This window comes from Hyla sarda, chromosome 2 (assembly GCF_029499605.1).
Source record: "Hyla sarda isolate aHylSar1 chromosome 2, aHylSar1.hap1, whole genome shotgun sequence".
Taxonomy (NCBI): domain Eukaryota; kingdom Metazoa; phylum Chordata; class Amphibia; order Anura; family Hylidae; genus Hyla; species Hyla sarda.
The window spans coordinates 481,822,635-481,836,865 of record NC_079190.1 but is presented as its reverse complement, the minus strand read 5'-3'; the positions used below and the strand labels follow the sequence as shown (position 1 = coordinate 481,836,865).

Sequence of the window (14,231 nt, the reverse complement as noted above, 5' to 3'; positions counted from 1 at the left end):
GGCGAGGGAGTGCAGGGGAAGTGAGGTATAAGTAGGGAGTGCACAGGTGAGAATACTGATTAGGCCTGCTGCGCCAATCAGTGGCGCAGCGGCCCTTTAAATGGCAGAGACCCGGCGCGCGCGCCCTAAGGAACGGGGCCGCGCGCGCCGGGACAACACAGACGGGGAACGGGTCAGGTACGGGAGCCGAGATGCGCATCGCGAGCGGGCGCGTCCCGCATCGCGAATCGCATCCCGGCTGGGAGTGATATCGCAGCGCACCCGGTCAGCAGGTCTGACCGGGGCGCTGCGAATGAGAGAACGCTGCGAGCGCTCCGGGGAGGAGCGGGGACCCGGAGCGCTCGGCGTAACAGTACCCCCCCCCCCTTGGGTCTCCCCCTCTTTTTGGAGCCTGAGAACCTGAGGATAAGACTTTTGTCCAGGATGTTGTCCTCAGGTTCCCAGGATCTCTCCTCAGGGCCGCAATTCTCCCAGTCGACCAAGAAGAATCTTTTACCTCTGACCGTTTTGGATGCTAGAATCTCCTTCACAGAAAAGACGTCAGAAGATCCGGAAACTGGAGTGGGAGAAACAACTTTGGGAGAGAAGCGGTTAAGGATGAGTGGTTTAAGGAGAGAGACATGGAAGGCATTGGGAATACGGAGAGAAGGAGGAAGAAGGAGTTTGTAAGAGACAGGGTTGATCTGGCACTTGATTTTGAAAGGACCAAGATAGCGTGGTCCCAGTTTGTAACTGGGGACACGAAAGCGGACATATTTAGCGGAGAGCCATACCTTGTCTCCGGGAGCAAAAATGGGGGGAGTTCTTCTTTTTTTATCAGCAAATCTTTTCATCCGGGATGAAGCCTGTAAAAGAGAATTTTGGGTCTCTTTCCATATGGTGGAAAGATCACGAGTCACTTCATCCACAGCGGGCAAACCAGAGGGCAAGGGAGTAGGGAGGGGAGGAAGAGGGTGACGGCCGTACACCACGAAAAATGGGGATTTAGCAGAAGATTCGGAGACTCTGAAGTTGTATGAGAATTCGGCCCATGGTAGAAGATCTGCCCAGTCATCCTGGCGGGAGGAAACAAAATGCTGTAAATAGTCACCCAGGACCTGATTAACTCTTTCTACTTGCCCATTGGATTGGGGATGATAAGAAGAAGAGAAGTTTAATTTGATCTTGAGCTGTTTACAGAGGGCCCTCCAGAATTTAGACACGAATTGGACGCCTCTATCTGAGACGATATGCGTGGGCAAACCGTGAAGGCGAAAAATGTGTACAAAAAATTGCTTTGCCAACTGAGGCGCTGAAGGAAGACCAGGAAGAGGAATAAAATGTGCCATCTTGGAAAATCGATCAACGACCACCCAAACAACTGTGTTGCCACGGGATGAGGGCAAGTCCGTAATAAAGTCCATACCAATCTGTGACCAAGGCTGTTCAGGAACAGGCAGAGGATGAAGGAGACCAGCAGGCTTCTGGCGAGGAGTCTTATCCCGGGCACAGACAGTACAGGCCCGCACGAAATCAATAACATCAGTCTCCAGAGTCGGCCACCAATAAAATCGAGAGATGAGTTGCAAGGATTTTTTGATGCCCACATGGCCTGCGAGGTGGGAGGAGTGTCCCCATTTGAGAATTCCGAGACGCTGGCGTGGAGAAACGAAGGTCTTCCCTGGAGGAGTTTGCCTGATGGAAGCTGGAGAAGTGGAGATCAGACAGTCCGGAGGAATGATGTGTTGCGGAGAGACCTCTACTTCAGAGGCATCAGAAGAACGAGAGAGGGCATCGGCCCTAATGTTCTTGTCAGCAGGGCGAAAATGGATTTCAAAGTTAAAACGGGCAAAGAACAACGACCACCTAGCCTGGCGAGGGTTCAGTCGTTGGGCAGACTGGAGATAGGAGAGATTCTTGTGATCGGTGTATATGATAACTGGAAATTTTGATCCCTCCAGCAGGTGCCTCCATTCCTCAAGCGCCAATTTAATGGCCAGTAGTTCTCGATCCCCGATGGAATAGTTTCTCTCCGCCGGGGAGAAGGTCCTAGAAAAAAAACCACAAGTCACAGCATGCCCGGAAGAATTTTTTTGTAGAAGGACAGCTCCAGCTCCCACTGAGGAGGCATCTACCTCCAATAGGAAGGGTTTAGATGGGTCAGGTCTGGAGAGCACGGGAGCGGAAGAAAAGGCAGACTTGAGATGTTTAAATGCGTCTTCCGCTTGGGGGGACCAGGACTTGGGATTGGCATTTTTCTTGGTTAAAGCCACGATAGGAGCCACAATAGTGGAAAAGTGTGGAATAAACTGTCTGTAATAATTGGCGAACCCCAAAAAACGTTGGATAGCACGGAGTCCGGAGGGGCGTGGCCAATCTAAGACGGCAGAGAGTTTGTCTGGGTCCATTTGTAGTCCCTATCCTAGGAAAGGAAGAGATTGACATTCAAAGAGACATTTCTCCATTTTGGCATAAAGTTGATTGTCACGAAGTCTCTGAAGAACCATGCGGACATGCTGGCGGTGTTCTTCTAAGTTGGCAGAAAAAATCAGAATATCGTCCAGATAAACCACAACACAGGAATATAGGAGATCACGAAAAATTTCATTAACAAAGTCTTGGAAGACGGCAGGGGCGTTGCATAGGCCAAAGGGCATGACCAGATACTCAAAGTGTCCATCTCTGGTGTTAAATGCGGTCTTCCATTCGTCCCCCTCCCTGATGCGGATGAGATTATAAGCACCTCTTAAGTCCAGTTTGGTAAAGATGTGGGCACCTTGTAAGCGATCAAAGAGTTCCGAGATAAGAGGTAAGGGGTAGCGGTTTTTAACCGTGATTTTATTAAGTCCGCGGTAATCAATACAAGGACGTAGGGAGCCATCTTTTTTGGACACAAAAAAAAATCCAGCTCCGGCAGGAGAGGAGGACTTGCGGATAAACCCCTTTTTTAAATTCTCCTGGATGTACTCCGACATGGCAAGAGTCTCTGGAGCAGACAGAGGATAGATTCTGCCCCGGGGTGGTGTAGTACCCGGGAGGAGGTCAATAGGACAGTCATAAGGCCTGTGAGGAGGCAAAGTCTCAGCTTGCTTTTTGCAAAAAACGTCAGAATAGTCCATATAAGCCTTAGGAAGACCGGATACAGGGGAAACCACAGGGTCACGGCAAGGAGTACTGGGCACCGATTTAAGACAGTCCTTGTGACAAGAAGTACCCCAGTTCTTGATTTCTCCTGTGGACCAATCAAGGGTTGGGGAATGGCGTTGAAGCCACGGTAATCCAAGAAGAATTTCAGAAGTGCAGTTGGAGAGGACCAAAAATTCAATTTTTTCGTGATGAGGTCCGATGCACATTAGGATAGGTTCCGTGCGGTAACGCACGGTACAGTCCAATCTTTCATTGTTAACAGAATTGATGTAGAGGGGTCTGGCGAGACTGGTCACCGGGATGTTGAACCTGTTGATGAGAGAGGCCAAAATAAAATTTCCTGCAGATCCGGAATCCAAGAAGGCCGTAGCAGAGAAGGAGAAGGTAGAGGAAGATATCCGCACAGGCACAGTAAGGCGTGGAGAAGCAGAGTAGACATCAAGAACTGTCTCATCTTTGTGCGGAGTCAGCATACGTCTTTCCAGGCGGGGAGGACGGATAGGACAATCTTTCAAGAAGTGTTCGGTACCGGCACAGTACAGGCATAGGTTCTTCATGCGGCGTCGTGTCCTCTCTTGAGGTGTCAAGCGAGACCGGTCAACTTGCATAGCCTCCACGGCGGGAGGCACAGGAACGGATTGCAGAGGACCAGAGGAGAGAGGAGCCGGGGAGAGAAACCGCCTCGTGCGAACAAAGTCCATATCCTGGCGGAGCTCCTGACGCCTTTCGGAAAAACGCATGTCAATGCGGGTGGCAAGATGAATAAGTTCATGCAGGTTAGCAGGAATTTCTCGTGCGGCCAGCACATCTTTAATGCTGCTGGATAGGCCTTTTTTAAAGGTCGCTCAGAGGGCCTCATTATTCCAGGATAATTCGGAGGCAAGAGTACGGAATTGGATGGCGTACTCGCCAACAGAAGAATTACCCTGGACCAGGTTCAGCAGGGCAGTCTCAGCAGAAGAGGCTCGGGCAGGTTCCTCAAAGACACTTCGGATCTCTGTGAAGAAGGAGTGTACAGAGGCAGTGACGGGGTCATTGCGGTCCCAGAGCGGTGTGGCCCATGACAGAGCTTTCCCAGACAGAAGGCTGACTACGAAAGCCACCTTAGACCTTTCAGTTGGAAACTGGTCCGACATCATCTCCAAGTGCAGGGAACATTGCGAAAGAAAGCCACGGCAAAACTTAGAGTCCCCATCAAATTTATCCGGCAAGGAAAATCCTAAGCCGGAAGCGGCCACTCGCTGCGGAGGAGGTGCAGGAGCTGGCGGAGGAGATTGTTGCTGGAGCTGTGGTAATAGCTGCTGTAGCATCACGGTCAGTTGAGACAGCTGGTGACCTTGTTGCGCTATCTGTTGCGACTGCTGGGCGACCACCGTGGTGAGGTCGGCGACAACTGGCAGTGGGACTTCAGCGGGATCCATGGCCGGATCTACTGTCACGATTCGGCTGGCTGGAGGTGGATCCTCTGTGCCAGAGAGGGATTGGCGTGGATCGTGCTGGTGGACCGGTTCTAAGTTGCTACTGGTATTCACCAGAGCCCGCCGCAAAGCGGGATGGTCTTGCAGCGGCGGTAGCAACCAGGTCGTATCCACCAGCAACGGCTCAACCTCTCTGACTGCTAAAGATAGGCGCGGTACAAGGGAGAAGACAAGAGCAAGGTCGGACGTAGCAGAAGGTCAGGGCAGGCAGCAAGGATCGTAGTCAGGGGCAACGGCAGGAGGTCTGGAACACAGGCTAGGAACACACAAGGGAACGCTTTCACTGGCACAATGGCAACAAGATCCGGCGAGGGAGTGCAGGGGAAGTGAGGTATAAGTAGGGAGTGCACAGGTGAGAATACTGATTAGGCCTGCTGCGCCAATCAGTGGCGCAGCGGCCCTTTAAATGGCAGAGACCCGGCGCGCGCGCCCTAAGGAGCGGGGCCGCGCGCGCCGGGACAACACAGACGGGGAACGGGTCAGGTACGGGAGCCGAGATGCGCATCGCGAGCGGGCGCGTCCCGCATCGCGAATCGCATCCTGGCTGGGAGTGATATCGCAGCGCACCCGGTCAGCAGGTCTGACCGGGGCGCTGCGAATGAGAGAACGCTGCGAGCGCTCCGGGGAGGAGCGGGGACCCGGAGCGCTCGGCGTAACAAGGCCCACACAAGTGTGGAGTAGTTACTTGAACAGACTTTTACTCTCTGTTAGGGGCGGCATGATTTCCTATCACAGAATGTATGATAAAGTTGGCTGTGACGTGATAGCCATGCAGCACGAACTATAGCTGAAAGCCCCAAAGAGTTTAGTGTTTACAGAAGAGTCCTTGCTCAGCTATTTAATCTTCTGACTAGATAATTCTCCCTACTTTAGCAGGAACAGGATTTTAAAGATGAAAAACCTGGGTAAAAAAAAACCTCCTGAACACCAAAAGGTGCCATGATCTCCACGATTCAACCTAGATTTGACTCAACTGAAACCGGATTTTCTGGCATAGCCAGAGTTTTGGTTACTTGCTAGAAGCAGGCTTTAACTTGGCACCTAGTGTATGACTAGGCCTTATCCTAGTGTATGACTAGGCCTTATCTGCACACTACCCTGGCCAGAGACAAACCCTAAACTGGTTTGGTTCCAGCCCTCTGGATAGAGATGCTTGGACTTGGGAGACTTCTCTCTTAGACTTTCTGGGAGCTTCTGCATAGAAACTGAGGAGAGTCATGTGAAGGGTTTCCTGCATCCCTACATATAGCAGCAAAAAAAGTCAAAATGTAAAGCCTTGTACCTAATACCTCAGTGTATGTAGAAGTAGCAATGTGACATATAAAATAGCTATAAAAGTCAAAAGTTTAACTCATGATACTGAGATATAAATTTTGACACTAGAAAGATCACTCCTTTTCCACACGACAATAGACCTAAATAACTGGGAGGTGGTAGTGGGACATTGCATCTCTGTGAGCACATGGTAGGTGAGGGGCCCAGTTACAGATTTTGTATTGAGGCCAAGAAATATCTAGTGTCTCTGGTGTTACTGTGATGTGAAAGAAATACTGCTTTCATGTTAGTACTTGGAAGCAATTGCACTAATCCTGTTAGGTTTCAGCTTTCAGTTCCAAAATCATTTATTTTTTGTGTTACATGATAAGTTTGTATGCAACTTCTGTGTCAAATCTTTATAGTAAGGAACCAATATATTTATAGCATTAATGTCATTAAAGACAATGTTTGACCTCTTGATCAGACGTGTCAATAGTTATTGAATGCATGGTGTCTGACTCCTGAGACCCGCTGCAATCGTGCGTTATTAGCCAGGAAAACGGGCAGTATTGTGTTTCACTCCCCGGCCGCTGTGAGATCCGTCCATTTCTCTGTACAAAAGTCTATAGGTATCCTGGACATACGTCTCCTGAACATGTGATCTTGGGGCACATCTCGGCCTACGAGATTGCCTGGGAGTTGTAAACATGCCCCATAACACCATTATAGGTACTCTTTACAGAGTTCTTTAGTTTCAGGTTTACATGGTTTACTAGATAACTAGGAGCTGTAATGTCAATTATATTAGTTACATCCAGCTTTTCCAGAAACATATGCAAAGCACTAAATATCCTGCATAGACATAGAATTAAACCAATGTTTCCCCATTCAGGTGAATGAACATTCCTAGGAACGGACAGTGCACAGGCCATCAATCAGCTGACAGACTAGGAAATGCTTGTGAACCGGCATGTGCTGTGATAAGGATGAATTTATAGACCTCCACGATCAATCAGGCATTGTGATGTCTCAGCAAATAAGTGCCAATCAGCAAGATCGGCAGTCCGCTGGCCTGTCTAAAAGGGCCCTTTGGAATAAGCCCACTTTATTGGCAGTGTAGTGAGGGTGTGATGAGGGCAGATGGAATTACCCTAGGGGCAGATGGCATTAAACCCTTGTGTTCATGACGCCAGGGCATGGTTTATCCTCTACACCACCCGAAGGAATACCGCTGGATCCTGGGCTAGGCAAGGGGGCAAATAATGACTCTGATGTCAAGTTACGGAACAGCGGCAGCTTTACTGAGTCAGACAGGTGTAACAGTCTATACAGCTCAGCCAGGCCCACGGAGGTGACCAGTGACTTCAGAGACCTAAGGGCTTGCTGGGACTTATAGTGGACTTGGACAATTTGGATGCAGCCTTGCTGACTTGAGACAGGATGACTTGGACTGACTTGACTATGACAGACTATGACTGACTTCACCCCTTCAGTAGCTTACCAGGCTTTGACTAGACCTGTGGGGCAATGGACATTTTATCATTTATTTTTATTTCTACAAAAGGGATTTGGAACTCTGTATTCAGCTGTGGTGGCTCGGTGTGTGGTGAAGGGCAGATGTTGTTACCCTAGGGGCAGATGGCATTAACCCCTTGTATTCGTGACACCAGGGCGTGGTTTTGCCCATCACCACCCAAAGGTATACAGCTGGATCCTGGGCTAGGCACGGGGGCAATAAAGACTCCGACCCCAAGTTACTAACGATGGTAGCTTTACTGAGGGTAGACGGTAAAGTCTATACAGTTCAGCCAGGGCTCAAGGAGGTGACCAGTAATGCAGAGACCTTAAAGGAAAACTGTCACATGTTTTCTCCCGCACTATACACAGGTACTGATGAATAGTGCAGGAGACGCTGATTCCTATGAGCCCTACCTTTCCCGGATCTGCCCGGCCTTTTCGCCTGCAATCTTAGTTTTATTATATGTGGAAATCTGGCTGTAACTGGCATGGGCGGGGCTTCTGTAGCTTAACTGGCACTGACGTCAGCGCCGCCCGTCCGCAGCGCTGCCCTCTTATGAATATTCATCCCCCCTCCCTCCAGTTAGGAGCGGCGAAGAGAGGGAGAGCTGGAGGGAGGGGGGATGAATATTCATAAGCGGCGCTGACGTCAGTGCCAGTTAAGCTACAGAAGCCAAGCCCATGCCAGTTACAGCCAGATGTACATATAGAATAAAACTATGATTGCGGGCGAACGGACGGGCGGATCCGGGTAGGGCTCATAGGGATCAGCATCTCCCACACCATCCATCAGTACCTGTGGATAGTGCAGGAGAAAACATGTGACAGTTTTCCTTTAAGGGCTTGCTGGGACTTGTAGTAGGACTGGACAATTGAATGCAGACCACGCTGACTTGACAGATGACAGGGACTGACTTGACTCATAAAGCTATGACTTTAGCTTACTTGAATTGATGGTGGCTGCAGGACTTGACAAAAGCCACTGCAGTTTATTGATTTAAAGCGCCCGCTTTAAATCAATGATCTGCAGCGGTGTCGCGGGGGGTAAATAGCCGATAACTTATACCGGAATATCGGTATAAGTTATCGGCTATCGGCCCTAACCTGCACCGATTATCGGTATCGGCCCTAAAAAATCGATCCCTACTTTGGAGGCACAAATTGTGGTGTAAGACTAGTCTTTGATAAATCATTCCCATTTTGGTATAGAGCGAGATCTATCAATAAAGGCCAGCAGGGAACTGCCATGATAACTTGGGGTCCAGGCAGCACGATGGTGATGACAGGTTCCCTTAAGGGGTACTGCAGGTTATGCTCAAAATACATGCAAAAGTATATGAAAAGTCCATCTCACCCACTCGCTCCTGTGCTCGGATCCGCACCCAGGCTCCGTGTGTCCAATGGCAGAAGAAAAACGAAGTGATACAGCACTTGGAAAACAACAACCTTTATTTTCTAGTCCTCTTAAAATAATACAAGACTGTGGCACTCCACATGTTCTGAGGTTTCTTGACGCGTTTCGAGCGCATGCGCTCGAAACGCGTCAAGTAACCTCAGAACATGTGAAGTGCCACATGTTGTATTATTTTAAGAGGACTAGAAAATAAAGGTTGCTGTTTTCCAAGTGCTGGCTCACTTCGTTTTTGTACTGCAGGTTATACAGATTAGTAAATTACTTCTATTTAAAAAATCTTAATCCTTCCAGTACTTATCAGCTGCTGTATGCTCCAGAGGAAGCTGTGTAGTTCTTTCCAGTCTGACGACAGTGCTCTCTGCTACCACCTCTGTCCGTGTCAGAAACTGTAGGAGCAAATCCTCAAACAAATCCCTTCTGCTCAGGACAGTTCCTGACACAGACAGAGGTGGCAGCAGAGAGCACTGTGGTCAGACAGAAAAGGTCTACTCAACTTTCTCTGCAGCATACAGCAGCTGATAAGTACTGGAAGGATTAAAATGTTTAAATAGAAGTAATTTACAGATATGTATAACTTTCTGGAACCAGTTGATTTAAAAACCTTTGTTTTCCATGGGAGTCCCCCTTTAAAGGACTTATCAAATATTGTGTGAAATTCTCAGCATGCAATGCTCCCTCCTCAGACCTATAGTTCTTATATCTCAATTTCCCCCCTGTCTATGCTGCCCTATGCCACGCACTGAACTATTACCCAGCGTCAGCCCTGTGCGGCAACATCTACACTCAAGATGTTTTCCAACTTTTTGTGCTGATTACAGAACATAGAATAGGACTTTGTTTTCTGCTTGAATGGAGGGAATAATCCTATTAAACAAGTGTGTGCTCTCTGCCAGTGTGGAAGAGGCTTATTTTACATCAGTAGAAAGAGATTTTTTTCTTTTTCAACAAACCGTCTCTGCCAATTGACCAGTGACTTGTCTCCCTGCGTCTGATCCAGGACGGAGATTACAGTCCTCCATTTGCAACCTGAAAATGTTGCGACCAGCCCGCCCCCACCTTTATGGCCTGCACCTGATCATGTTTGCTAGAGAGAAGGTTAAATAAATAAAAAAAAAATTTTACAACAGATCATACTGCGTGCCCCAATTTTTACTGTGCAGACAAAAAGTTGCCCAGTTGCCCATAGCAACCAATCAGATTGCTTCTTTAAAAAAGTATACAAAAAAGAAGGTTGCAGCAGCACTCTTGGTCAAAAGATGGAGGCTCTTAGCGCACTTTTTGATCAAAACGTGTCCCCCATCCACCACGCAGAGGTGGCCTCACTTCGCATGGGACCCTAATGTGGTGGCCCATTAAAGGAGTTGCGCTCCTGTACCCTTGCTGTCCTGTGTGGCGGACTCTATTTCAGTGTCTCCTGAGTCCCCCTTTATGGTATATAGCTCAAAGAGTTAATTATACCCTATGTTATTTATTGTATTGTCTTTATAATGTCATATACCTTAAAATGTTTTTACCAAGTCTTGTAACCAGGGAAGGTGTCAGTGACCAGGTGACTTGTGTGGTGACCTATGGGACCCCTCTAAAACACTCGCTTATAAACCCAGGGAGGAGCTAGTTCAGTCTCTTTTTTGAGTACATGTTGAGGAACAGTGAAGACCTGTAGTGTCTGGTGTCCTGAGGAGACCCAAGGCCTAGTCACGCAGCCGCGCTTCCATCACCAAGTGCCCCACAGGTGAACGTCAAAGCCTGGTGAGCTACACAAGGGGTGAAGTCTACTCAGTCCTAGTCAAGTCAGTCAGGTCTATCTAAAGTCAGTGTGGGTCTGCAGCATTCTGTCCAAGTCCACTACAAGTCCCAGCGAGCCCGCAAATCTCTAAAGACACTGGTCACCTCCTTGGGCCTAACTGATCTGTAAAGACTATTCCATCTGTCTGCCTCAGTGAAGCTCCTGTTGTTTCGTAACTTGGCGTCGGAGTCATTATTTGCAAAGTGCCTAGCCCAGGATCCAGCTGCTATACCTCGGGTGGCGCAGAGGTTAACCACGCCCTGGCGTCACGTATACAAGGGGTTAGTGCCATCTGCCCCTAGGGTAATAACATCTGCCCTCATCACTCCCTCACCACACTAACATGCTAAGTCTTTAAAAAAAAAAAAGTAATCTGATTGGTTGCTATGGGCAACTGATCAACTTTTCCTCTGCACAGGTGTTCATAAATCTCCCTCTATATTCATATTCTTTTGAATGAATAAGATTCATCTTAAATGGACACTGTCATTGAAACAAATGTTTGCCATTGCGCTCCTTATGGTAAATTAAAAATCTTTCTAATGTACTTTGTTTAAAAAAAAAAATAGTTTTCTATGTTTTAATTGTGTTTAAAAAAGCTGCCACTAGGTGTCTCCCTACTTGTCCAGAGCACAAAAATCACTTGTTTTATACAGGCAGCTCCTATGCAGCTCTCAGTATAGGTCTCCATGGTTACAGACTACAAACAAACCCCCTGTGTAGTCTGATCTTGCTGTCATGTCACTTCTTTCCATCTGATCCTGAGCTAAGTTTGAGCAGATGTCTCATACCTTCAGGAACAAATTAGATCAGTCCTTGGCACATGGTATGGTGGCTGTATAATGTTAACACATGTGCGGAGTGTTTATTTAGCTTATGCTTCTTTTTTTTAGCTGAATACAAATCGACATCTGTTTGCGAAAACCATGAGCTGAAGCTTCATTGCAAAGAGCCCAAGTTACTCAATATCTACTCTGCTGTCTATGGCAGCCTCACCAATGAAAAGAACCCTTGTGCCAATGAGTTGGACCGAGGGACCCCATATGGTAAGTATTTATTGATAGAATGTATTAACACTGAATTTATAGATTTTAAATGTATACATAATAACCGTATATCTAAAAATGTATGTATAAAATCCCTTCCCATGATTTTTTTTTTTAGAACTAAAGAAAATCTAGAGCAGTGTTTCCAAACCAGGGTGCCTCCAGCTGTTGCAAAACTGCACCTCCCAGCATGCCCGGACAGCCTTTGGCTATCTGGGCATGCTGGGAGTTGTAGTTTTGCAACAGCTGGAGGCACACTGTTTGGGGAACACTAGTGTAGACGATCTTTTCTTTTGTACAATCAGATATTAAGATATTTTCCTCCCCCTTTCTACAACTTCCTGACCACATATTGTTGCCTGGTGCTACACAATGAAGTCACCTGCTCTCGGGTGGCAATAGAACACATTTGGTACAATGCACATTAAATATACATATGGATCATATAATAAAATATTCTGAAAAATAAGGTTATGTGCTATTTTGCATGCAACACATCCAACAACCAAATAATATCATGTGTCTTACACAGTGGGGCACTGCATTACTAATCCTAAACAACCTCTTTACTTTATTATTTACTTTAATTATTGAGCAATATTTATACTTTTTCCTTCTTTTTCTCATCTATGGTCTAGCCATAGCTATCATAGTCTTTTTATAGCAAACATTACTAGTAACATTTGTAATTTATCTTGGCAAGGAAAGTAAAACAAAATGGCATCTTACTTGTCTTTCCGAAATTTGTAGTTTTAATTTTCTTATTTGCAGGTTCCCAGTAAATGCTCATAAACCTACTTAGGCTAGGTTCACACGGCTGTTTGCATCCGACCCATTAAGGGTCCGATCGGCTCTTTTTTTTTTGAGCCGATTGGACCCTGAAACGGGTCGAATGCAAACAGCTATTACCGGGTCATGACAGACCCCATTCACTTACATGGGGTTCGTCGATGACCTGGTAATTTTACAGGATTTTAGTGGAGAAAAAATGGTGCTTGCACTATTTTTTTATCCGCTAAACTCCCGTCCCTCTGGCCAGATTGACGACGGAACTCCGAATAGCGGAGTCCAACGGCAATGTGAACGAGGTCTTAGCTAGTAAAATGTTTGACTGAGAGAGGGAGGAGGGAGGTGCTGCTACAGCCACTTGCTGTGAGAGGGTGGGAGGCACCTGGGAGAAGAAGATGGTTAGTTAGACATCACCTTAGAGCCCTGCACCACTTCTCCAGAATTTGCCATGAGGCAAGATGAGCCTCTTGCTTCAGACAGCAGATTGCTGGGTCCCTTGGGGAGGCTTACGTTGCTGCAACTAAACCACTTATCCCCACCACCCGCACTGACTCAGTTACACTCACTGTGTCAGCTATAGGTGGAATCTAGTAAGTGCTTCACCACCGTCTTCTAGGCTACACTCAGATAGAGGCCAGGAACGCCGTAAGGGCACTTAAAGAGTACCTTTCATCAAGCCATATTTTCTAAACTAATTCCGATTATATTCCCTAATTACTCCTAACACCCCTCCTGCTCTTTTAAAAAAAAATTCAGAGCTTTTAAAAGCTCTGTATCATACATTTACCCTTGCTCACATTGTGTGAGCTCCCAGCAGGAGAAAGTGGGCGTTCCCTTGCAGGCGCAACATCACTGAAGCCTGTGAGAGCTGAAGCCTGTGAGAGCTGAAGCCTTCCTGAGTTTGGTCTCCTGCCAGGCCGGAAGGAGACCAAACTAACTGTTTGACTTGTGGCAGGGAACAGAACAGAGCCACCTAGTGACCGTTTTTTCAATCACATCAAAAACATATAAAGGTTGAGAATTTTAACAGCAAGTAAATAGCAAAGTGTCTTATAATAACAGAAGGAAATATATATTAAAAGTTTAATTTGGTGACAGGTACTCTTTAAATCCCTTTCCTAGCCCCGATATGTGGTCATGGTGTGGTGTAATGGACAATTTGCCTCCTATCTAATATTTTTCTCTCATATCTATCTTTCTTGGGGCAGTTTGGCACCAAAAAGGCATTCTGTGCATGGTGCCATCTATCCTGGGGATCCCAGAGATGGGACTTATCATTTATATACGGTATATACTTATGATGAGAAACTACAAGTGACTTGCAAAATGGGAACAAATAAGAAATTTCTGTTTTCCTCTGTTTTCCAGACTGTGTGTCCTACTCTGCCCTGAACATGCTGGCACAGAGGTGTTATGGGAAACAGAGATGCAGAATGGTGGTCCATGATAAACATTTCGGAAGTCCCTGTCTGCCTGGAGTCGTGAAATATCTTACTGTAAATTATACTTGTGGTAAGGAGGCAGGTGCATCTCTTTTATATTTGTATTGTATACTATAGTGTTATTACATCACGTCAGGAATAAGTATTATTAGAATATTTGTGCCATAATCTCTATAAAAGTGATAAACCCTCCGCCAATGTTGGGTCCCATAATAATGGCCGCGCCTGGACCTAGAGATCCTATGATCCTCCGATGGACCAATATGACCCAGTGTAGATGTCACTTTACTCATAAATTACAATGGAAAAATGCTGCAACTCTTGCAAATAGTAATAAACTTGCAGTAGATGAACAATATCTCTTTTTCGTTTATA

General features: G+C 46.8%; 1 protein-coding gene across 5 annotated transcripts in view; it reads left to right on the top strand.

Moving 5' to 3' along the window:
- EVA1C (eva-1 homolog C) overlaps positions 1-14,231 on the top strand; it is an 89,417-nt gene that overhangs the window by 64,152 nt on the left and 11,034 nt on the right. For 3 of the 5 annotated variants that reach the window (XM_056559490.1, XM_056559489.1, XM_056559488.1), the window contains exons 4-5: positions 11,473-11,625; positions 13,783-13,926. In XM_056559490.1, coding sequence (XP_056415465.1) covers positions 11,473-11,625; positions 13,783-13,926 — 297 coding nt within the window. The remainder of the gene's footprint in view (positions 1-11,472; positions 11,626-13,782; positions 13,927-14,231) is intronic. The other 2 variants (XM_056559492.1, XM_056559491.1) reach the window with 1 other exon arrangement.